At 39.8% G+C, this 27,238-nt stretch overlaps 1 protein-coding gene across 1 annotated transcript; it reads left to right on the top strand.

Annotated features, from left to right (window-relative positions):
• Nucleotides 1–31: 31 nt before the first annotated feature.
• On the top strand, nt 32–23,313 carry ptchd4 (patched domain containing 4). The gene is made up of 3 exons (XM_012827332.2): nt 32–1,236; nt 2,752–3,229; nt 15,435–23,313. Exons 1-3 carry the CDS (start codon nt 637–639, stop codon nt 17,096–17,098), a joined length of 2,742 nt encoding a protein of 913 aa, XP_012682786.2. The 5' UTR covers nt 32–636; the 3' UTR covers nt 17,099–23,313.
• Nucleotides 23,314–27,238: the final 3,925 nt, after the last annotated feature.

Raw genomic sequence — 27,238 nt, 5'->3', positions numbered from 1 at the left:
CCCAGTTACAGAACCAAGACACTGGACAAGCAGCTAAAGGGACGTGAGAGAATTCCGCTGATTTTCACGAAAAGTATAATGGATTATAATCAAGCACTACCACTTTAACGACAACTGTAACTACAACGAATGATTTGTGTGACGGTACTTAGAGTACAAAAACAGCGAGAGCTGCAAAAACTCTTGGTTGAGACAAAATGTGAATCATCCCAGGTCAATGAATTTGATGTAGCCTACTGGGAAATTATTTCAGAATTATTGGGTTAAGTACCAATTTAAGAAATGACATTATTTCATCTCTCTTACATGGCTTGCATCTGTTCTTAATATAGCCCCTCCATCAGCATTTTCTCGTCTTTCCTTGACACCGCACATGGTTACAGTCATAAATCCTACGCAAGCGTAAGAGTAGTTAGCACTAGCTACAGAGGCTCCTGGGAAAACCGCATCTGCCATTGCAGCATGAACAAGTGAGGCTTGTGTGTCTTCAAAGAAGAGAGGCAGGTTTAAATCAAATGAACGACCAAATTGCCTGGAATAATCAGTTGCTCATTTCCGCAGTGCTGTACGAGGTACATTAGGCTATAGCCTATTCTCACATGGACTAACTGACTGGACATCGGAGCCACGTGTCACATGTGCTTCTCAGGACAAAACGGGGCATCAGCAAGCTGGATCTGGAGGAGGATGCTGCGGCAAGTGATACACAGAGGGCTCAAAGCTTCTTTCTATTGGCTTGGGTTATTTGTTAGCAGGCACCCTGTATTTTTCCTCACCGTTCCCGCAGTGTTGACTATCATATTTGGATCCACTGTCCTGAGCAGATTACAGCCAGAAAAAGACCTCGAGATCCTGGTTGCTCCGACGCACAGCCTGGCTAAAATAGAACGGAGTCTTGCCAACAGTCTTTTTCCGATCGACCAGTCTAAAAACAAGCTATATTCAGACCTACACACTCCCGGCAGATATGGCAGGATCATCCTGCACTCAAAATCTAGTGGAAATGTACTTGAATTGGCCGACCAGGTCCTTCAAGTTCACAAGGAAGTGTTGGATTTGCGGGTTAATTATAAGGGTTTTAACTATTCTTTCGCTCATCTTTGTGTCATGAGCCATCGGGACAAGAGATGTCTTTTGGACGATGTTATTGCAATACTCGAAGATATCCGATTCGCTATTCTATCAAATAGCACATTGTCTAAGGTGTCATTAAGTTATCCAAACACAACATTAAAGGTAAGACATGCAAATTAACCACGGTTATATATTCATAAAACACCAGGTCTGGGTTAGGTTACTCAATGCTGGGGCGCAGCAATTGACAGATTCCGGAATTTTAACGCTGTATGAATGAATGGTGTTGATCCCCAGCCTTCTTTTGAGACAAACTAAACTGACTGTGCTCATGGGCCCTGAAATGTGTAGCCTGTGAGAGCTGACTATTTAGGGTGATGAATAGATTACGCGAGTTATTAATGAACCTTATCGCCTTTTCTTCAGTTCAGGCGTAGTGGAGGAAAGCTTGCTTCATTGATATGCGCCCCTCACACAGAAATTGTTAATGATCCAGGTCATGGCTTCAGTAGACCACCGAAGCGCATACAGAGGTGTACAGTGGGCTATGCTGTCAGATGTAGATATGTGCGCCCTCTATTTCTGACTGTATTTGGCGACATAGGCTGTTTTTTGTAGGCCTAGCCTGTATCCGAATATAGGCTAAGACGTGACATTAACGCAGGTTTCCTGTTTAAAGAAATTATAGTCTAGCTGGAGTGGTGCAACCAAATAGGCTACAAAGACAGTAGCAATGCTGTTGTTGATAGTTAATAATAGGCCATTATTAAAAACAGCATCACTATATTTGTGTCCACCATCACCATCAATTCGTTCCATTTAAGAAGACAGACACTGACGTCGTTCGCACTGATGTTGCGTTAGCCTATTTTGTTGGCGACTGTGTTTCAGCTCACCTTGTCTTCAATTGTGCTCCTAAGTCCTCTAAAACCCTTAAGGTGTTTCGCAAAAATGCCCTTTCTGACTTTAAATTAACAAGGACATTTATAGTCCTTACACCCTTCCCCCAGTTTGTTGAAGTCGACATGCAGAAATTCCGTTTTTGAGTCCCATCACTTAAGCTACAGGCTATATATTTGCAGAGTATTTTTTCATAGCCTCATATAATTAACCTTTTCAAGTCCTTACCATTTAAAACAACTTTGGCCCATCCAGTAGCATTTGCAATGTTTATGTGGGAATATGAAATTATTTTTGTAAAGATGATTTTTAGTCACACACTAAATATTCATGCCTTCACGTGACTCAATCTACATTATGCAAACAGCTGTCTTGGTTTTGTTAGTTTTACCCCAAAAGCTACAATTTTTGAACAAAGAGCAGTGGACACTATACAACTTACATCAACTGCAAGTGAACAATCAAAGTCATTCTCTGGTCATTTTTAGGCCTATTATTATTTTGATGGTAATGGTACACTTGCAGGTCACACAATTCAGTAGGAGTGATGTGAATAATGTTCAAGATACTAGATTACCTAAGTGTTAAAAAGTAGTCAGCTAATAATAATATTTTCAAATATTATGTGTTATTAATGCTGTAACCAAATTGTTTGTGGTACGTGTTTTTTTTTTTTTTTAATTAATTACCCACCAGTGGTAACCAAAAAAATATATAACAATATCACAAATTCACTTGAATGATTACATTTAATTTAGTTTACTGTTTGTATTCCAGGATGGTAGGGTGTCTTTCATTGGACATCAGCTTGGTGGTGTGTCAATTTCCAACAGCCGTGACCAGCAGGTGAAGTTTGCCAGAGCTGTACAGATAACTTACTACCTCCGCAACAATGGGCCGCCAGTGCAGGATGTTATAGCTGAGAAGTGGGAAAATGAATTCTGCAAACTCATCCACCGTTTGTCCACTATGAGTGAGGATCTGCACATCCAATCACTCACATCCTATAGCCTTTTGAGGGATTTCCAAAAAACAGGAGTGGTTGCTAAGAGTGAGGTACTGGTCAGCCTGGTCCTGGTGCTTTTGGCAGCCACCATCTCCAGCTCCATGAGAGACTGCCTGAGAGGAAAACCCTTCCTAGGTCTGCTTGGAGTCTTGACTATTTGCATTGCCAATGTGACTGCAGCAGGAATATTTGTCATTTCTGATGGAAAGTTTAATTCTACACTTATTGGGATTCCATTCTTTGCCATGGGTAAGTGTCTCCAAATTATATACTGCTGATTGCACAGGGTTATGATGTTTGACTCTCATCGAAGAGGATGAGTCATGTAAAATGCTGTTAATCACGTTTTCCTAATCATGTCACTGCTATTTGGTAACGAAATGATTTTATCACTTCTATGAGTAACCGTTTTTCTTAGACATCACAACATAATCGTAAGTCTCAAGGTGTGTTTACCATCTTCAGTACACTAGGTGGCAAATGCATCATTGGAATGACCAGTGGCGGCTTGTCACTTTTGAAACTGAGGAAGCCCCAACATGAATTTGCTCGTAGCTTGACTATTCTCTGCCTTGTACGTTGCTTTGGACAAAAGCGTCTGCTAAATGACTGAATGTAAATGTAATGAATTTGGAGGGGGGCTGGGGTGGTATTTAGTTTATGATGGAGAGGGTTGACCACGGACTTGCAGTGGTGGTGTTAGCAGGGCCGGCGTGCATGATGCCTGGGCCTGGGACAAAAGTGTTTCAATAGGCCCCTCCCCCACCCCAATTAAAGTAAAAATACTCAACTTGACAGCAGGCTTGGAATATTCAAAACCATGCTTTATTGACTCTCATTCAAAATACAGGCTTATGTGAAATCCTATCACATTAGTAGCTAATGCTTAGATATTAATCACTTCCAAACCTAAAGTTAGTAGATGTTAAAATAATGAGTTGTTGACAATCACTTTTTTGATAGATAACCACTCAAAGTTAAGAATAGCCTTCTGTAGTGGCCAGCCAACTAGCTAATGTAGTAGCTACTGTACATGATAAAGACCACATGTTGACTTAAGTGGTAAACAGAGTAACAGCAATGTCTCCCTTTGCTCTGTTGATGCTTCAGCATGTCTGTCTTGTGTTAGAAACATGCAGTAACCATTTGCCTCATTGCCTGTATAAAGTCATCTTTTTTTCATACTTCCTTTTTGTTTATGAGTGCCAAATTAGTGAGTTGACATTTTGTAAATAAGGCACTGTGGATGAATTAACATACAGCTACCCTTAAGACCATACCATTTTGCAATATAGGTGGACATGTGTTGGCTACATATTGTCAGTGTTGGGGAAGCTACTTTGAAAGCATAGCTTTGCAAGCTACCTATTACTTCACACTGGAAGACGTTGAACTACAGCAAAGCTACCCTAAGGAGAAATCTAGTTGGTTAACTAAAGCTACTTAGAAAAAAAAAGATAAAGTTGACAGAAAATGGCAAAAGAAGTCATTTAACCTCTTGAATCACTATGCAAATATGAATGTAGTTGAACTACCAATCAGTGGCCAGCAGTGAGGCTCACTTTCTCTCTTCTCCACAATGCATTGTGGTTCCAACGTCTCCAGGTCATGAAATCTGAATCACACCTTGAGACCTCGGTCCTTTAATGTACTGATGGTGCAATCCAGTTCAGTGCTTCCAACATACTGTTATGATCCCACACTTGTACTGTTTTTGACTTTTACACTAGGTATTTTCAGCATGCAGGAATGCTTATTCTGCCATAAAGATTTCCTTCGTCATAGCACATGTAAAGGTAGGGTAAGCTGGCTACCTGGTGCACCATCCACAGACAAAAATGGTGGCTGCGACCTAACATTTTTTGTTGCCATCTGGTGTCACACAGACAGGAGAGATTCCTTTGAGAACATATCAACAATATTAAATCGTATGCCATGTTTCTCTTGCTCTCTTCTCAGGTCCAGCCTCAGCTGCTGACAAGCATGGTTTGATAGAGCTGGTTGATTTAAACAATACTACAGATAAATAGAAATGTATTTATATGGATGTTTAATTCCTATTGATTGTGAGGTACAATTACAATTCAGCAGAATCAAACAACATTTCGCGATTATGTTTATTTGGACACTTTCCTCCACATTCATAACTAAGGCACAGTACAAACAAACAGCAGCTATAAAGCTACACTGCAGTGACATTACACTGAAATGCTGGATGGTTGTGAGGAGTTGTCAAGCATAGAGTGAGTGCAGATAGAAACATCTAAATTGAGAAATCTTGCTGCACAGTGGGGACACCAAGAGAAGAATATGTATTTGATTGTAATGCGTGTGAGGGGGTGAAACTAGATGGGGACATTAAAAGAGGACGGTGTTGTTCCAGTGACTGATATTAAGGCAAGCAGGAAGAATCTGAAATGAATGGTGGTGACAACCATGGAGGTATTATATAGACCTGGAGAGAAGGAGGCAGTAACACCCCTATTCATTTCACTGGCCGATGCTATGCTAGCTACTTCAGCCCAGGAAGGACCTAATTGACCGACATCTTTAAACATGTCGTCCCATGGGTGTCACTTCTGGCATCATTTCTATGAAAAGCCAATTAGGTGCCACATAACAAAAGGACAGTATGTTGCCTGTGCAGACTGGTGTATGTTTCCGGCTTTACAACTGCTAGTTCATGCACAAGTTTAGTGTAGGGCATGAGCCTCCTCACACGTGCATGTTGACCACATCGCTTCATTTCAGTATAGTGATAAAGGAGACTGCCTGCCGAGAGTCGTGTCAAGGCCTTTTGGCCCATACTATACTATTATCCTATATGGAAACAAATAAAAAAAAATATGTAGTTTTAGCATATCTCTGGAAGTTAAACAACATCCTACATTAGCGCCTATTAATATTATTAGTGTTGTGTTCTGTACAATATAAAGTCTTGATTTTGAATGTGTGAAATTTTCAATTTTGTAATTACTGCATGTAATGGCTTGATTTAATTAGCTCACCGTCAGAAGGATGACTTGCTGCCATCCTTACACATTGGGCGTACAAAACGTCTTATACTTTAAGTAGACTACTTATAGTTGTGTGTGTGTATATACAGGGTGCGATTTGTAAAAAAAAAAAAAAAGCAATAAATAGGCCTAATTCTTTTCAAGTTAACGGTAGGCCCTATTAGGTTACATTTTGAACAGTTGAACATTTAATGCAAACTAAAATATATAAAATACATGAAATATTACATTTTCTGCAACGGCCACACCTGCGATGTGGCCTAATTAAGTTTCAGGACCACGGATAGGGGCCGATCACGCGAACATAAGGCCAACGGGCAACTCAATCAGACTGTAAAACAAAACCTAATCAATTAAGATTTCACAGGATGTTTAAATAATTCACCTAATAAAACTAAGTGAATAGTTTGCTCTGATGTCGGACTTAATTTGGCCTTTTCGGCTTTCCTGTTGGCGCGTCATCTGCAGCGTGTCGCCCTTCTTTTATCCACATCTCTGCGAACTTCTGAGCAGGGAACGAACGCACGTCTGGCCCATTAACAGTGATGAAAAGAAGACCTTTCAGTGTGGACACGTTCATTCTGTTGCGCTCATCAGTGAGGATGTGATTCATGGCACTAAATCCACGTTCGCACTCAGTATGTATACAATGTATTTATGTGCATGGGGACGTTCGCGAATTCCGAGACTGCCGACAGTTCGGGTCAGGTTAACGTTAGTGCCAGCGATGTAGGCTATTAGTGTAAGAAAACTCTGTCACAACCTGCCTGTTTTTTCATAGTTTTTTAAATAATTGAGGGTTGTCCCCCCCGTGGATGAAATTCATCCAGCTGAGGTAGGGATGTAAAAACCAGAGGGGGGTAAATTCCCCCCATCCCCCCCAACAAACCGCACCCTGTATATATATATATATATAGAGAGAGAGAATAGTTGTGTATGTAGAATCTAGTATATGTATCTGGTATAGCGCCACCATCTGACAGCAGAAAGAGTGACTTTTTCAATCTCGGCTATAGTGCATTTCAGATTTTGTCACAGGTGTCCAGGTTTCATATTGGAAAGGATTTTTTTTAGATCCATTCATCGAGATGAAAGTGTGAAGGGACTTTTATTTTGATTGAGATGGGATTGAGATGAAGACGTGGAGAAGCAGAGAAGAAGAGAGACAGACGTTTGGGGAGGGAGATACTTCGGAGGGAGCTAGTCAGACTAGGTCAACTACTACGTTCGGTGGTTAGAACGTTGTGTGCAGTCAGTTGGGTTAATTGTAAAGTTGAAGTTGTGAAAAACTTGCAAGTTCCATGTCAGGTGTATAGTGAGACCAGGTATAAGTACTTAGGGTGATCAGTCATGTGACTGTCTAATGACCAGGTGAATACAGAAAATGAAATGGAAAAGGAGTTGGAAGAATCAGAATTTAGTGTCGAGAGTTGATAATGATACAATATTCAATATTCAATAATCCAATGCATCTTATATTCATTTGTAACTGTTGCTTTTGGATTTAGGCTAAAATGTAAGATTTCTGGTTGTATATTCTGTTAGAGGTCATACAAAAATTACCATCAATGTTGAACGGATACTAACGTCCAAATAGAGTACTCATTATCATCCCCATACTAGCTATTTGTCTATTTTATCAAATGGAAACCATATACCCATTTTATAAGACTTTATTCAATTTTGTGACAATCAATGGATTGTCAAATTTCGCCAGCGTTAAACACTCTCTCCTTTTTCTGTCGTCCTTTCTCTGGCTCTTCCTCACTATAGTCTGTGTCTTGTACCAGGACCATACCTGTCAAGTCTTATTTTATCCATGAGATGATTTTCAACATTTCTCATGTCTCATGTACATGACACTTAATCTCAGGGATCTCACTGAATCTCACAGAATCTCACAGAATCACATTAGACTGCTGTGCAAGTGAGAGACTGCCATGTTTGCACTGTGCAGCTCAGTATGTATGTGTAGGCTGCTACGTTTTAGGCTACTATAGTCAACAAAGTTTTCCATATTCAGCATCACAGAACAACTTATCTCGAGGCAAATCAGACCTGTTTACGAAATGCTTCGCAAATGTAACAATATGCTTACACGTGTTGTCTACCGTGTGTATGTGTGGGCGGTGGGGATGGCTCACGGATTTTCACGGATTTTAACCACTGACCTCACTGGTATAAGTCATGTTAACTTGACAGGTATGCAGGACCTGCACACTTACTTGCAACTCTGTTGCTCTTCCTCTAGATCCTCTGCCTCTTGTACCACTAGGACCTGCACCCTTTTCTTCTCCTCCTCCTCCTCCTCCTCCTCTCTCTAGCTCATCCTCTCCACCCTCTGCCTCTCGTGTCAGCGGCACCTGACCAGCCCTCACTGGCTTCACTTGACACTGGTGAGGGCACTTCATAGCCGAGATCTGCATCGGGCTGCAACAAGGAAGAACAGTAGGCTACTACTCCAAAATAGATGTGAAGTGATTTATACGTTATCTGTTAAATGAAACAATATGTTATCATTATCGGGGGGCTGGGAAGAAGTAACTCCAACTCACAGGGTATAAAAAATTCATATGAGCTGGTTTATGATTTTCAAACAATAGAAACACTGCAAACGTATACATTTGCTGATCTACTTATAGTGTAGGACTCCTCGTCGCTTGCCATTGTCAATGTTTGATGTTGAGCTTGTCTTGCACTCCTTTGTGTAGGTTCAATGTCCTCAACCTGGCAACCCTTGTGAGCTTTGAGTCTGGGGAGGAGGGAGGCAACACTCCCATATGTTCCATTTTGGAATGCAATACCATTGCAAACGCTGATTGGAAACGCTTGATATCCGGACTCATTTCTACCTCAAGGCATTAGGAAGAGAGCCTGCTAAAACAGTCATCTGTTTTATAGTCCAATATGAGAATGTGGCTTTCCTCACAAGATCGTTAGTTTGGGTCAAGCAAACATTTGAGGTCCTATGCAAGATTGCCGGCTTCAGATGCCAATGGTAATATTAAGGCCCAACGGACACATTATGGATCTAAATCTTATTGTAGTTCTGTTTGGGCTTTCAACATTGAGATTTTTAAAAGTTTTAGCTATCAGTATGGTTTAACAATGTGCTTTACATTCCTCCAAAATATATTGAGGATGTTCCTTTGACATGATGCTATGGATGACTTTGCCTATCACTCCAGTTTAATATACGGGTTGAGCAATCACAACCAAAGGATCAAAAGCTTTTGGAGAATACTGTGCAAGGAAAACATACATTTTTTAGATTTTGAAAGAAGACCATTTTACTGGGGATTTCCTTAATGGGTCACTTGGCAGTTAAAGTTAAATCAAGTCTGAATAGTCAGGTCAATCTTAGGTCTGTGTGTCACGTCTGTGCTGACATCCACTCCGGCCACGCCCCCTTCAGCACACTTGCACTCTCCCAGCTGCACATCATCCATCTCAACAGTCACGTCCACTCTCCCAGCGGCACTTCATTTCACTTCTCCAAATCACAAATCACACACACCTGGCACGTCCCTACATACAGTATACTCCTCACTCCCCTCACTCCGGTGTCTGGTCTTGCGTTAATTGGTCGAACTTACTGCCCTAGATGGCCAGCGTTCCGAAGTTTCCTGTTTCTGCAGCTACGAGGTTGTTCTTAGTTATCCTGTGTCCACAACTCCCAGGTTGTTCAGAAGTTTCCTGATCCCACGACTACGAGGTCGTTCCGAGTTCTCCTGTTTCCACGACACATTTACATTTACATTTACATTTAGTCATTTAGCAGACGCTTTTGTCCAAAGTGACGTACAAGGGAGAGAATATTCAAGCTACGAGCAATAGAACCTGGTGTAACAATAAATAAATACTACTTTACATAAGAAATATAACAAAATGAAATAAAAAAGAAAGAAAGAAGTGCAGAAATGTAACTGCTGTAATTGCAAGTTACGCACTAGTCGAAGTGCCAGTTAGGACAGGAAGTGCTCTCTGAAGAGTTGGGTCTTCAAGAGCTTCTTATAGGTAGAGAGGGACGCCCCTGCTCTGGTAGTGCTGGGTAGTTCATTCCACCAACGTGGAACTACCAATGAGAATAGTCTGGACTGCCGTACTTGCACAGACGGCACTGCCAAACGACGCTCACTAGAAGAGCGCAGCGCAGAAGAGCGCAGCATCCTGGGTGTAACATTTGCCCTTACAAGAGCATTTAGGTAGGTGGGAGCAGAACCATCAAGCACTCTGTAGGCAAGCATAAGTGACTTGAACTTAATGCGAGCAGCTACAGGCAGCCAGTGGAGGTCAATAAGAAGCGGGGTGACGTGTGCCCTCTTCGGTTGGTTGAACACCAGACGCGCCGCCGCGTTCTGGATCATTTGTAGTGGTTTCACCACGCAAGCCGGCAGGCCCGTTAGGAGGGCGTTGCAGTAATCAAGGCGGGAATTCACCAAGGTTTGCACCAGCAGCTGGGTGGCATACTGGGTTAGGTACGGCCTGATTTTGCGGATGTTGAATAGCGCAAAGCGGCAGGACCTAGAGACAGAGGCAATGTGGTCCGTGAAAGTCAGTTGGTCATCAATAATGACCCCGAGGTTTCTTGCTGTTTTGGATGGAACAAGAGACAAGGAGTCAATATTGATGCTGATGTTGTGGTGGATGGCCTGTTTGGCTGGAAAGACCATCAGTTCCGTTTTGGCCAGGTTCAGCTGAAGGTGGTGGTTTTTCATCCATGTGGATATATCAGCAAGACAGTCCGAGATCCGCGCCGAGACAGTGGTGTCCTCAGGAGGGAAAGACAGAAACAGTTGAGTATCATCGGCATAGCAATGATAGGAAAAACCATGCGAGCGGATGATAGGGCCCAGCGAAGTGGTGTAAATGGCAAAGAGAAGTGGTCCCATCACCGAGCCTTGGGGCACCCCTGTGGTAAGGTGGTGAGGTACAGACAGCTGACCTTGCCATGACACCTTGAACGAGCGCCCAGTGAGGTACGATTCAAACCAGGAGTGCGCCTTGCCAGAAATGCCCATACTTGACAGTATGGACAGAAGGATGCGGTGGTTGACTGTATCAAACGCAGCTGATAAATCAAGCAGGACGAGAGCTGAGGATTGAGCTGCTGCTCTAGCTGTTTTCAAGGCCTCTGTCACAGACAACAGGGCTGTTTCGGTGGAGTGACCACTTTTGAATCCAGACTGGTTTGGATCGAGGAGATTGTTCCTTGATAGGAACTCTGTGACCTGTTTGGAAGCTGCCCTCTCAATGGTTTTTGATAGGAGCGTGAGAAGTGAGACCGGTCGATAGTTTTCCACCTGAGTGGGATCGAGAGACAGCTTCTTCAGCAGCGGTGTTACCCGAGCCACTTTAAATGAAGAAGGGAATGTTCCAGAATTAAATGAAGCATTAATCACCTGTGTTAGTGCCGGTAAGACGGCAGGCGATATGGCTTGAAGGATATTGGATGGGATGGGGTCCAGCGGGCAAGTAGTTGGACGGCTACCTGGACGACACCCGGGTCGTTCCGAAGTTTCCTGATTCCGCGACTCTCTGATTGTTCAGCTACGAGGTCGTTCCGAGCTCTCCTGTTTCCACGACACCCAGGTCGTTCCAAAGTTTCCTGATTCCGTGATTCTCTGATTGATCCACAGTTCTGTGCTCCCGACCCCAGGTCGTCCGTGAATTTTGTAGTCCGCCTTCGTGGCGTGTATTGTCAGTTCCGTGCCCTTGCGCGAGTTAAACAGAGTAGGACTCTGTAGTTTTTTAAAATCCTGAGTTTGTTTCTGTATGTGTTTGTTTAGCTTCCTCCTTTGTTAGATATATAGTTAATTCCCGTTTGTGTTCCTCCAGCGTTAGACTCTGTATATTTTGGTTTGGTTTTGTTAGTATCATCTTTAGTCCCTCGTTAGTGTGTTAAATTAAGTGTTTCCCTGACGTTGTGTTACCTGAGTTCGACTCTGGGTAGTTTGTTTAGTTTGACTGTATTAATAATTACCCTCCGTTTGTGTTTCCCGGCGTTCTACGCTGCGTGCCTTGGTTTCGTTCTAATTAGCATATTTAAGTGTAGTTTGTTTATTTCTGTATTACTTCTGAGCGTCACCCCTTTTTTTGTTAGTCCGCCCTGTTTGTGTCTATTCACCTATTTCCCTGGCTGTATACCTGAATAAACTCTGCTTTCCCCGAGAACATCCACCTGAGTCCTGAGGTCTCATGACACTATGGATGTAGCCTAGCCCATTTAAATCTAAAATTAAGAAAAACAATTGTAATCTTTTTTTCCCCCTATTGATACCCTGTTCTACATAAATAGTTAACGTGCTAACACCAGTTCAAAATGGTAGGTTGCTCAAGTTTGCTTGAGCTAAGGCTGCTAATGCTGGTCTTTGTGCGGTCACTACGAGAGGCATCTTTCTCCATGTACCTTGATGCCCTCACAGAACTGGCCAAATGGTTTCATGCTATGGACCATACTCATTTCACCAGATGGATTCCAGTTCATCTGAGAGAAGGAATGGACATCGAAGAAGAGGACTCTTGGAGTCAGCTGCTGGGTGACGAAGAGAAGAGTGATCTCCCATCATCCTCAGTGGAGTAAGCATGTGTGTGTTTGTGTGTGTGCACGTGCATGCAGCTCAGATTGGGTTGTATGCCAACACTGAAGGGGGATATTATATACATGGGGCTCACTTCTCTCCCTGATAGCCACAGGTATTGGGGAACCAATTCAAGAACCTCTTCATTATTTAATGGACCTTAAACTAAATGTAACAGCTTTTACAGGCAGGCCAACATCTTAGTGCAGATGAGCGCATGGTAAAGTCAAAAGCTCGATCCAGATTAAAATATCAGGGGAAACCAACTCCTTGGGGTTTGAAGTTGTGGGTTATTGCTATGTCAGATTCAGGCTATACTTTAGATTTTAATGTTTACATAGGTAGTCGTGATGGGTGTGTAACCGATTTAGCTTCTAAGGTTGTTGAAGAGCTGGTGCAACTATTTAAAGACATTGGTCACACAGTTCGGTGACAGTTTCACCAGCTCTTCGGGAGGGGGCGCTAAATGCATGTGGTACGTGTAGGGTTATTCACAGGCAATTTCCAGATGATTTTAAAGATGTAAAGAGACGGGAAAGAAGATCAGGACGTGGGGACATGAGGCGGTGTAGGATAGAGGGAGAAGTTTGAGTGGTCCAGTGGAAGGACACACGTGCAGTCACGTGCCTGTCCAATATCCACAATTCTAATAATTATGTGTCCTGTCAACTACCCCCCACCCACTCTGTGTGTATGTGTGTGTTTCTATCTGCCTGTATGATTCCTCTCCACAGGCAAGTTTTATTATTCTGCGTGGAGAGGGTACATGCTAATTTATATTTGTAATTTATTCAATTCTAATTAAATACAGTCATGGGCAAAGGTTTAAGACCAACCTTGAGAAAATTTAAGTTTTTCTTCTGAATGCAGTGATTACCTCAGAAATGAAATTGATTGTATGAGATTTTGTCATCCTTACGTGGGCCTATTGTGGTCACTTCTCAATTGACCATCACACAGCAGACACTTCCTTGCACCGCATTTTGCTGTGAAACCCTGGGTAAAAAGAGTGTCACTTATGGATGCCCAGACTGCTTTCTGTTTGAATAAGTCCCTGAATTCCCAAATTTCATGACTGCATTGTGAGCGGTAGTCTTACTTCACTTTAACTTCTCACTAATCGCTCATTTAGAATATCCCTTCTGGTGAAGAACCACAATTTGTGCGTTCAGAAGAAAAAAGGTACATTTTCTCAAGGGTGGTCTTAAACATGACTATATATTGTAATGTTGTATAATATATTTAACTGCTTGTATTTTGTTCTAAATATTAAGACTGTTTAATTGTTTTCCATTATAGCGTCTCCAATGGTGAAATGGGGCATTTTTTACTGTTTAACTTTTTTATATTGTTGTTACAGTTACGGTTTCTGTTTGTAAATATATTTATGTTATGTATCTAACAAGTTGTTGTTCCTGGTTATTTAATACATTTTTGTTTGAGACATTCATAAATAAAATAAATAAATGTTTTATGTATATTTGTCAGTGTCTGTTATATTCTGGTTCTAAACAAAGATACCCCAACTCCTTTGTCGGTTGGGCTGAATTGTTGCATGAGGAAGGATGAGGAACATGTTAGGCATCATCTCTCAATAAGGTAGTCATCTTGAGGTTATGCCATTGTCCCCGCGGGGGGCTGGACTCAATAAAGGTAAAGAATAGGCGCAACCTTATGAATAAAATAATATATATATATACATACTTTCTTACAAGTTTACCTTAAAATGACAGCTTAAAAATTATTTTGGGAACTGCCACTACCACAGCATGCCTGTAACTTTGTGTAACTGGGGTACAGGACGCGATACCTTGTCGGAGTATAGGAAGAGAAAAAAAGAGAGTAACCAAAAAAGAGTCGGTCTCGGACTGGTTTTTAGTCGTTGGCGAGAGCTAAAAGTTACAAAAGGATGCAAGTCAGATGTCAAGCTGGCCTTCTTACTGTTGGACTGGTCAGGAATAACTTATTAGCTGTCTTGCTATGTCTTGTCTTGTGTTGCGCTTGCTTGTTGTTTGGCTGTGTTCGAAAGTTGTCAATTCTCACTAGTTTTTCATCATCCCTGCCAATGTTATTTATGAAAGATGTGTCGTCCCTGTCTCGTGGAAATTTGTAATTTTTCCAGATGCCCAAAGCCATCAACCTGTCCTGTCTTAGGCTAGCATCCAAATAAGTTCATTTCACGTCAAAAGGTTTAATTAGTCTTCGTTAATCTCCTGTCCGATGTATATTAAGCATGTCGCTAACATTTTATTAGATTACATATACTCCACATTCAAACACTTAGAAAACAATGTATATAGGCTGAAAATGTGAAATTAGTCATTCTTTTTTTATTATTTCTTTGGTTATGTTAGCGTTCATCTCCGATAAATAAAACAATGTCATATTTGTGTAAAATCTTGTGATATTACTCTACTTTGTCAGTCTACACGCTTCTTTCGCTTCTGCCGTTGTCTTTGTCGGTTCCATAACCTTCAGGTTGTCAACAAATACACGTGCACACTGTCCATTAGGGAGTCTCGAAACACGATTATCGTGTAATGGGGCTTTAATACATGATGGTAACTAGATCATAATACAATGGTCTTGACATGCTGACATATTCACGCCACGCTTGTGTGTACATGAGGGAGTGTAACACAGTATGTTGGTACATTTTTATTTGGTACTTATTTCTGATGTTATCAGTTGACATGGTCTTCCTGGTATTACAAATACAAATACTTACCAACCAAATATCCCTACAAATGTCTATGCAAAGAATCATCATGCCACCTTTTTACAAACCTTTGACAAATGTTGAAGTTCTTGATCTGAAACCCACTTGATTAAGATTTGTCTTTTCTCTTTTTGCAGGGCATGGGACTAAGGGAATATTCGAACTCCTGGCTGGCTGGAGAAGAACCAGAGAGAATCTGCCATTCAAGGAGAGAGTTGCTGATGCCTTTGCTGATGTAATGGTGTGCTATACCATGACAAGTTCTCTCTATATCATCACGTTTGGAATGGGTGCCAGTCCTTTTACCAATATTGAGTCTGTGAAGATCTTCTGCCAGAGTATGTGTGTGGCCATTTTGGTGAACTACTTCTACGTCTTCTCCTTTTTTGGTTCTTGCTTAGTATTTGCAGGACAATTGGAGCAGAACCGATACCACAGTGTGTTTTGCTGCAAGATACCATCAATAGAGTACCTGGACCGGCAGCCTGCATGGTTCAAGACCATGATGAGTGATGGACACGACCACGCCACACACCATGACACTGTCCCCTATCAGAACCATTTCATTCAGCACTTTCTCCGAGAGCACTACACTGAATGGATCACTAATACCTATGTCAAACCATTTGTAGTCATCCTCTACCTAATTTATGCCTCCTTTTCTTTTATGGGATGTTTACAAATCAGTGATGGATCTAACATTGTGAACCTTCTCGCCAGTGATTCCCCGAGTGTGTCATACGCCCTTACACAGCAGAAGTATTTCAGCAATTACAGCCCTGTGATAGGATTCTACATTTATGAGCCCATAGAATACTGGAATTCTTCTGTTCAAGACCACCTCAAAACCCTTGGCTATGGGTTCAATAAAATTTCATGGATTGACAATTACTTTCATTATTTGAGGGTGGTGAATGTGAGTGCATCAACCAAAAGTGATTTCATAAACATCCTTAAAACTTCTTTTCTTAGGAGCCCAGAATATCAGCATTTCACCGACGATATTATTTTCTCTAAAAATGGGGATGAGTATGACATAATTGCCTCCAGAATGTATTTGGTGGCACGGACAACGGAAAAGACACGGGAGGAAGTTGTGGAACTTCTTGAGAGATTGCGCCCACTCTCTCTCATCAACAGCATCAAGTTCATCGTGTTCAACCCCACATTCGTGTTTATGGACCGCTACAGCTCCTCCGTCATCGCTCCGATCTTAACATCATGTTTCAGCGTGTTAACTATTCTCATCCTCACTTTCTTCCTGGTCATTAATCCATTGGGGAATTTTTGGTTGATTTTGACAGTCACTTCTGTGGAGCTGGGAGTGCTTGGTTTGATGACTCTATGGAATGTAGACATGGACAGCATATCTATACTGTGCCTTATTTACACTCTCAACTTTGCCATGGATCACTGTGCACCCCATCTTTACACTTTTGTACTCGCCACTGAGCACACGAGGACTCAGTGCATCAAGATCTCCCTAGAGGAGCATGGAGCAGCCATTTTGCAAAATGCCTGTTGTTTTGTAATTGGGATGTTTCCCCTGCTGTTTGTGCCTTCAAACCTGACCTATTCACTGTTCAAGTGCTCTCTGCTGACTGCTGGTATTACAGTGCTGCATTGTTTTGTTATCTTGCCTGTGTTTTTGACATTTTTTCCTCCATCAAAAAAAAGGCATAAGAAAAAGAAACGTGCCAAACGAAAAGAGCGAGAGCGGGAAAGAGAGCGGGAAAGGGAGCGGGAAGAGATGGAATGCATCGAAGTCAGGGAGAATCCCGACCATGTGACCAACGTCTGAAGATCCAAAACAGATGAGTGACAGGGGACATGTCCTGTACAACAAGAAGCCCACAGCTCCATAAGTCCATGGTTGCTAGAGCTTATTGCTCTGTAAGGCAAAGATGGCGCTCAACATGCAAAAACAGCTATGCTGACCGGAGTAAACATTTTCCATTGTGCACTACATTCTCCAGAGCAGTGTATAATGTCTGGACACAATCTAGTTCCTGTTCTGCATAGTGAATGTAATGTAGCTGTGTTGCTGTCCTTTTGGAACCTGTTGAAAAGCAATATTTAGTTTAGTACTTAATGGTCTTAACTATTCAGTATTCTGTGTGAGGCAGACACCAAATTAACCATGAATATGATAGTGCCTCCTCATCCATTAGGGCTGGCAGTTGTAGTATGTAAAGAAAGTGTTTTTAAAGTTCTAACAATGGCCGTTCTCCAATAATATTATAATTATAATAGCTGAATGTCCTACCCACTTACTCAACCAATCTCTAAAAAGGAAAGTGTCAATACCATTGGTTACATTTTCCTTTAACAAGCAGGGTAATGACATCATTTAAAGTCATTGTCCAGGTTGGATGAAGCCAAAAAGAGAAAGGAAAGAGTGGCCTTGGCTTGTATTTTCTTGATAAATATGATGTTAGCATTTATGATAGCCACATAAGCAGGGTAATTAAATTATTCCCAAACTGTCTACATCCCATCAGTCTACAGCATCATCTGGTGCTGATCCTAGAACAGAATGGAGGCGCTTCTCAGCTCATCATCGCTAAAGTAGTGGATTGACTTACCTATTGACTTGCTTGATATACTTTGCAAAAGAGTGAATAAAAGCCAGTGTTGTTAGTCCAGGGTCTTCAATAAGGGTTACATGATTTGTCACTAAAGTAAACAAATGTTCAGGCCATTATAAGAAGTTTCAGGGTGTGTAGTTCAAATGGAGTGAAGAGGGGGTGTCATTAAATCATCACAGTTGATACTTTTTCAAACCTGCAACAATAATTCTGAAACTAATCTTTTCATACCATTCAAATTCAGCATTCATAAAATGCAAAAACATGCCAAAATTACGTAGGTACAAAGGGACAGAAATGGACAACATTCTACACACAGGCTAGTTCAGTGGTCCAGATGATATTCATTATAATTCTATTATAATTCCACTCAAAGGAGCAGCATCCATAGCACTGGTCTCTCAGTGATGTGTCGAAACACTGACTATGGAGCGGTGTGTGAGTGTACAATGGAAAATTTAAATAGCCTGTTTTATCGCTTGAATTTGTTGAAAGGCAGGATAGACTGCGGTATGGGAAAGACTCTTATTTTGCTCTGTCCTGAAATCTGTACTTCTGTGAAATGAGAGCTGTAATTTGGCAAGAGATTCCTCTCTACAGTGTTGTCATGTTTATCTCATTCAGATTTGTTTATTTTATGAGAATAGGGCAGCCCTTGTTACATTGTAATTACAATGTAACATATATTTATATTTTAGAATGAATGAAAGTATACATTATTAGTATGTAATAGCTCATTGACACTCTGTACATATATGCACCCTAACCCTATACTTAGAATATGTTAGAACAAGTATCAATGTGTTGCTACTCATCATTCCACCGTATGACTTGATTGTGTAGTTACAACGACAAGGGCATAGTGATCTAAACTGGGACTGAAAATAGTTCTGTCAATGTATCACAAGAAGGAGACGGAACATCACACACTTTCAGAACAAAAAGAAGAAAGGGACATACACTAACCTTTTTTTTAAATGTTTTTGACACATTTGGAGGATGACAAATCAGTAATGTATACGTTCTGACAAATAATAACTGGATTTTGGTTGGCCTAATTCCCTTTTATTTCTCTCAATGGCTATTATTAATAACAGTTTGCTGTTGTGAAGCAATATGTTCTATGTCTAGATTTTAAAGAAGGCATTTAAATCACTGTTCAAACTTCAGACCATTTACTGTATTGTATATGCATTTCAAGTTGTAAAGTTTCCTGCTCTCATTCGAATGGGACAGCTGGCTTGTTATCGGCTGCTGACTGAGAGTAGGACAGACGTTACATCCAAAAGAGGATTCTGCAATGAATGCATGTTCAGTGTGAAAATAGTTAAAGGAAATGAAAAGCAGCTGCTAATATATGGGGAAATAGAATGATAGTTTATTTCTGTTGAATGAGGTTTTTTGGTGATTGCCATTTCCAGAAATGGAGAAAGGAGGACATGAATCCAAAAGTCATCCAAAAATATGATTCACCTTGTTTATGATATTATGCTGTAACAGGATTCATCATGTTTATGGCATTATAGCATGAGGAAAAAATATAGTGGGAAGTATTTTCAAACAGTGGAATTTTATGAATGAAAGTGAGGCCCAAAATCAGAGATGTTCCAAGAATATTCAAATGTTTAGGATTGTTCAGGCTTAATGATCACAGTAGGTGAAAACTGCCTATTGTAGTTGTAAATAAATCAGAAAAATGTCAGAATATTAATTGCAAAGAAAACTTTTAATATGGGGATCCTTTTTTATCTAGACATTGTAGCAGAGTCTATGAGACACAATTTCATGATGACACTAAATGTATCCTCTCAATTTGTGATGCAATGTCATTTGTGTATACAGCATGAAAGTATACGTCATTGAGAAATAAACTGCAGGGTCAGATATTTCCCAAAATGACTTTATGCATGACACTATATTGTCTGTATGCATCTACTGAGGATTTTGTTTTTATTTTGCAAGGTTGCTTACATGGTGTCTGTGCATAACTGGTATATTTTTGTTTGTAATGGCAGTATAGTATGTAGAATAATTGTCCATATTATTTTCTATTTGTTTTTTAGGGCAAAAACAACTGAATTCCGTTTGTAGAAAAAGTTGACTAAAAAGGTAATAAAGACCAAAAATAGGTACCAAGAACATGATTAACAAAACGTAGTCAAACAGTGATACAGACCTTTTTGTGTGTGTAGAGCTATGGGGACTTCTTGCAAGAGGTATTATTATTTGCACAGCATTTCCACTACGTCCTAATATTTACACCCTCATGTGAACTACATACAATGCTATTATTATATTTGAAAGTTATACAAAGATACCAAAACAAGTGATAATACTTCCTTTTCAGTACATAGTTAACTATTCTATTTGAGCAGCCTGCAATACTGTGATAAATCTTAATGTCAGTTATGATTATAATCAAATGTATAGACACCTTCAATTTAGATGGTTTATTTAAGGGCATGCTCATATCTATGTAGTAACTCCACTTTAGCCTCTACTCAGTGGAGGTGGATGGAGCATTCTGATACAGACACTAATACAACACACTGCACACATTCATACACAGACATGTATTCATTTCTGTTTCTCACACTACACAAATTTGCCAAAATGCACAAAAACATAATATCAGTACATTTTGGTGACACTATAGTAGTAGCCTCCAATGTGTGGGTTTCATAAAAGGAATTATACGATCAGAGTTCGCTTTAATGCATGAAGAGATGTGTCAGTAGGGTTGAAACATGTTCATTAATAGATCCCCCCCCCCTCCATATACCCATGTCATTTTAATGCACATGGACTGATTAGGGAAACTAACAGAATCAGAATTTCTCATGACAATTCCTCTATAGAATATGAGCAGGTTAGACACAGATGACATTTGATGGCCATAATGAATCTATTAAATCAGCAATATACTCATTTTCCAAAAGGCACAGTTATGGCCATAGCTAGTCTTCATACGAGTCTTAGAAGTAGGGATCATTTCCTCACATTTGTGATGTCATAGTAGTGTCATCAGGAAATTTGTTTTCAGATTCCGTCAAGTTACTCGTTTTGTCTGAGGTGTTGAGTTTCAATCCCATTCTAAATCAAGGGTTAGGGTTAGGGTGCAATCCCATTCTAAATCAAGGTCAATCAGGTAACATATTAGAAGCAGAATGGAAAGGGGAATCAGTATGCAAAAGGAGAGACATGAACACCTCTGTGTAAATGAGAAGAGAAGGGATTCATGCCAGGCCAATATCATACACCAGCATGCTTATGTTTGCTTCTTCTAGTCTTCCATGTTGCTGTGCAATAATATTATGCAATTTCAAATTGTAGTGATAAGATCTCAGTGGCATTCTTTACCTCCAGACTTTCAACCACAATCCCTCCATTCCAAATCTGATATCTGACTTTTTTAGAAAGCCACTGTACTCTGTAATCCAGTAGTCAGGTTTGAGCCAACATTACGGTTTAAGCCATTTGAATAGATGGCTTAGCATAAATGTATAAACCCGTCAGTAACTTGTAAGTGCACATATTTAGACGGAACGTCCTGACCATAAGAAACTATGAAGGAGACCGAAACAATTTGTAGGTCCACTAAAAGCTGAGAAATGCCAAAGCTGTGATTCTGAAGAAAAAAGGAAATAGCTATTATAATGAAAGAGGTCATGTTCTGCCATTTTAGAAATGTACAACTGTTAGGTAAACCTGGCATAGTATGGGTGGAGGGTTAAGGTCTTCACTTCATTTAAAATGGTACGATTAAAAATTGGGCCAGAATATCTACTACGTAAAAAATGTAGCACCATAATGATGCAAAGATTTAATAAAGTAATGTACACAGAACACAAACGTTTGCCATGTATTTACTGTGAATTTTTGTTTGCACTATTGTGCTGTCACTGTAGATTTGTAATACAAAATTAAATTAAATAAACAAGAAAAAAATACTGATTGGAACATGTCAGGACATTTATGTTTATTGTTATATCCTTTGTATTTCATGTTCATATTTTTTGCTATTTCAGTATAACAATATGCCTATTCATGTTAGATGATTTGGAATGCATTCTGGGATTTTTGGTCATATATTTAGTTGCTTGTTCATGGTGTAGGGGAATCATATCATTTAAGCAACACTGTGAAACTTAAAGAAATTTAGTTTAACAGGCATGACTTTTTTTTTGTTGAAAAATGATTTGTTATTAATTAAATGAGTTATTCATAAACCATTTTTTTTATTTCATACATTTCATTGTTAAATTAAGTTAGAAAAAACAATGTACATCACTATTTAGTAGCTACAAATAAATGTGGATGTTCTTGGTTTGTTCATGGAAGCTAACAAATTATACTTTACATGCAGTCATTGTTTTCAGTAGGCCATGAACAGACATTCAGTAATATATTTTTGTATTCCAGGTGTGTCTGATGTTACTTACTGCATTAAATCAATCTAAGTCAAAGGAACCTTAATGTACATCACAATAAAACATGAATAGGTTTTTTTAAGGATGAGACCATAATATTTCTTAATGAAGCCAAAACCATTAATAATGTTTATATTTTAATTAATTATGCGTTCGAAAATACCTATACCTTATGTAAGATAGTTGTAATGTTCTTGTGACCTGTTCTAAAATTGTCATTGACTTGTATGTTGGAGCCAAGCTAGTCTGTTCAGCCAACACATAATGGACTGAACTGCTCCCATACCGCAACAAAGGGTGTAGAGTCTGGGGTGGAGGAGCAGCATATCTACAAAGACAAAAAGGTGAACACAATTGTAGGAAGCGACTGCTCTTAAAACGGATGACATTACACAAATAACAATATCAGGTAAATGTACATAGATTCTCTTGGTGTTGTGTGTTCATACATGATAAAATGGCTCATAGGAAATATGTAGCTTGCACAACATGTGCTTGTGTTTTGACTCCACATTGTGATAAATCTTTAAAACAATTACAACAAATATTAAATAAATAACATGTATCTGTACTGAAAAGCATCACTTTTAATAACCCTGCATGCTTTATACAACATATTCTGAAAGGCCATAGCCCAGCCTTCCATTCAAAAAGAGCACACATTTAGAAACAATAATGAATATCTTCACTTGACGAAACTGGTCCTCGAGACTACTTCACAATACTTACTGTAGGTTCTCCTATAATTAGAGAAAGAAATGACAACTGATATTGTGGTAAGACATATGAACGAGCAAATGACCCAACAATAGATGAACAAACCACTGGATTACATGCAGTATGTGAATGTTATGGAATTGGTAGAGTTTTTGAATGCAATTAATATTTTCCATGTATAATGTTTTTTAATGCCTGCTAAGTTGAAGATATGACTACTATGCCTGTGTGAATTTTTATATGGAAACATAAGATTTTCATTAAAAAAATGTTGAAACATTCTTGAGTGATAATCATTATTTACTGTGGAACATTTTTCTATTTTTGCATTCATTTTCTATTAATGCTTATGGCTTATGGATTGTGATCCATTGAAACAATTCAATTCATACATTCCTTAAGTCAAGGCCTTCTGGTGTCCACTGGAAGGCGCCTGCACCAGAGGTGCAAGGCCCTGTAGTTTTCTGCATATTCGTATTTATTCATGCATGCATTCACTCATTCTTGAGTCATTTGTGATGCTTGAAAGTGAAAGAAAATTGGCACACACATCATAACCGGTGGAAATCAAACTGGTTGAGGACTTCCATCGTGCCTCCGAACGCGAGGAATGGTGGGGATGGAGTTGCTCACACAAGATGTGGTATGGTCATTGGTCTCATCATATCAAGCTGAATTTGTTGGGTTGCATCTGACTCTTCCCAACAGGAAATCAGCCATGTTGGATGGAATGCGTGCTTTTGAAATATTCACGCATTGTTTTGAGGGGCTTATGATCTCTGAAAACACATGAATATTTACACTTCAATTTGTCTCAGGACAGTTTTTGATTTTATATTGAACATAACGCCCCCCTAGTCGGAAAAAAGAAAAATCTGATGCCTTTGGAATGCTTGAAGACTCATCAAAGTTTTGCAAATAATTCTTTGGACATTTACCTTGGGTGTGGCCAGTCTACACCATAGCGCACCCTAACACTGAATGAGTTCAATGCGCTGTGGTTGCCTCAAGGTTCATCCAATATGCACATGATTTGTCGGGGACATTGTCCTCACCATGTCAGACATATTTCCTATTGGCTTGTATAAACATTGGCTTGTATAAAAAAAAAATCAGAGTTCATCAGATTCCCTTGAAATGCGGTTGGTATAAATATTTGATGATAAATTGTGAAAGGCAAGGCAAGTTTATTTATATAACTCATATATAACTCATACACATTGGCATTTCAAAGTGCTTTACAAATGAGCAGATAAAAGAACATAGAAAAATAAGAGATCAACAATAAAGTGCTTTATAAAATAACATTTAAAATGAAGCTAAAAGAACATACGAAGACATTAATAAAAGAGTGAATAAAAAAAAAGTAGAGTGCATTTGATCAGTTAACAAAAAGCATCTGAGAACAGTTGGGTCTTAAGTCTTGATTTGAAACTGGCTACAGTTGGAGCACCTTTGATGTCACCATGTTTAGTTCTGACAGATTTACAGATTTTTCTCCAGTGATCTGAGAGATCTAGCAGGTGTGTAAGAACTCTAGCAGCTGCATTTTGTACAAGCTGAAGCTGTTTGATTGTCTTTTTAGGAAGGCCATCATGACTACCTGAGCAACCCCTGACTACCTGAGCAACCCCTTAGCAACCCCTTAGCAACATCCTAGCAACCACTACCATAATGACAACCTAGCAACTACCTCAAATACCATATCAACACCCTAGCAACCACCTTGAGTATCATAACAACACCCTAGCAACCACCTTGGCAACCACCTTAACCACCATAGCAACACCTTAGCAACCGCCATAACTACTTTAGTGGCATCCTAGCAATCACCATAACAACAACATACCATGCTGTCACTGACAAACATGCACCTTTTAAGAAATGTAGGATAAAAAAATCGTTTTAATCCCTGGTTTACTCATGATATAAGTGAGGCCACTACTAATAGAAATAAGGCCTGGGCATTAGCAAGATCCACTGGCTCTGCTGCAGCTTGGCAATCTTTTAGACACCTTCGTAACAAATGCACACATCTGGTAAAAATGGCCAAATCCAAATACTTTGTGAATCATTTGTCTGCTTGTGGTAGTAATCCAACAAAATTCTGGAAAACAGTTAAGTCTCTTAAAGGGGTTTCCCCACCTACACTACCCCAGCAGATCATGCTGGAAGATAAAGCAATTAATGATCCTAAGGAAGTTTGTAATGCTTTCAATAATCATTTTATCCAATGCGGCACTTTGTTTGACCTTTCTAATTTCCCTGATGTACCGGATGGAGTGCTAGATAACTTCACTGTTGATGCCAGGTCACTGGGAACTGACCCAACCACATCCTTCTCTTTTAGACCAATACAACAGCATGAAGTCCTCTCTGCTCTTCGGAATTCTAAATGTATGAAGAGCTCAGTGGGTGCAGACCAGTTAGACCCACGTCTCTTGAAGCTTGCTGCCCCCATTATAGCCAGACCCCTGACCCACATTTTTAATCTATCACTTTTTTCTGGCTACATTCCTAGCATCTGGAAATCTGCATTAGTGGTGCCCCTTCATAAAGGGGGAGACCCAAATGATATGAACAATTATAGGTCGATCTCCAAGCTCCCATGCCTAGCCAAAATGTTGGAATCCTTTGTAAATGAGCAAATTAGCTCTTTTCTATCTTTAAACTCAATTTTATGCCCCTTTCAATCAGGTTTCAGAGCTGGCCACAGTACCATTACTGCAACAACCCTTGTGGTAAATTACATAGCCTCTGCTGTAGACAAGAAACAATGTTGTGCCGCTTTATTTATTGACCTGTCGAAAGCTTTTGATACAGTAAACCATGAGATACTTTTTGGCAAACTGAACTCCCTGGGATTTGATAATGTCTCCCTCAGATGGTTCAAAAACTACTTCACGGGTAGAACACAATGTATAGATGTTGCAGGCCTTACATCTGAGGCCCTAGTAATTAATTCTGGTGTCCCTCAGGGCTCTATTTTAGGCCCGGTATTGTTCTCACTTTACATTAATAATATCTGTGACCATCTAGAACATTGCAAAGTCCATTTTTATGCCGATGATACAATTTTGTATGCCTCAGCGCCCTCTATAGATCAAGCAGTTTCAAACCTTCAACATGCTTTTGATTGTGTACAGGATTCCCTAAAGTCCCTCAAATTGATGCTGAATGAGTCTAAGACTAAATTCATGATTTTCTGAAGTCCACGCTCCCTGTGCAGGGATATGGTGGTTTTTATGGGGAATTGCTTTTAAAAGCTCAGCCAGTTTTTGTCAGAGAGACATAGAAATTACACCCCCAGAAACCTTGAACCCTTTTCTTTTCAAATTTACACAGTTTGAAACAAATATATAAATAAGCACTTTGTAAGGAGAATAGGACTAGTCTCTTGCACTTTTCAGTCTCTGAGTGAGGTTTCAGCTCCTAACGACCCGCCCATTAGCAAATGACAGCTATTCATATGATAAGGGTATGGTAATTCAGTGATCTCTATTGGGCCATGGTGTGTCAAGAAATCCTGTGGGGGGTACGGGCCACAAAGACATTCCAGGGCCATTCCAGGGCCATTAGGTAAGGGCCATTGTTCTTGTCCGAGGTGTCCCAGGTGTGTTTACACCTAACTCATCAATATGCATTTGTAGGGACACTAGTTTTGAAAAGGTACAGGTCACTCTAAAATTATAAATATATAGTAGTGAAACCACACACACTTTCTAAATGCTAAACTCACCTTTGTAAAACTAACACTTATGTTTACAAAGTTCAGAGTTCAAAAGCCTTGCTCCAAAATCTTTACAATGTATTTTTTGTACAAAGTCTGAGCACCTCTGAAAGTATGTTTTTGGAAGGGTTTGTTTAGATTTGATTTAAATTCAATCTTGTTTTACTACATTCCTTTCATTCCCATGTTATTATTGCTGAGGTATTCTAGAATATAATCATACATGCCACTTTTGCCTCAATGTTTTTAGTTAGGTGAAATAAACTAAAATATCAAGGCATGGCAGACTACCTAAGAGAGTGAAAAACAGGCTCGGACTCAGTAGTGTTAAGAGCCTTTTAGATAATAAGGATGTGCCTCAATGCTGTTGTTTTAAATGATTCTCTGATTTATTTATTTTTACTTTATGTTATTTTATTTATTTATTTTTTATACTTAATTTCTGAGTTGTTTAATGTGTTTTTTAAATTTATTTT

This window comes from Clupea harengus, chromosome 15, assembly GCF_900700415.2.
Source record: "Clupea harengus chromosome 15, Ch_v2.0.2, whole genome shotgun sequence".
NCBI classification, from domain to species: domain Eukaryota; kingdom Metazoa; phylum Chordata; class Actinopteri; order Clupeiformes; family Clupeidae; genus Clupea; species Clupea harengus.
The sequence above is the reverse complement of the archived record's forward strand: the minus strand, read 5'-3'. Positions and strand labels throughout refer to the sequence as shown.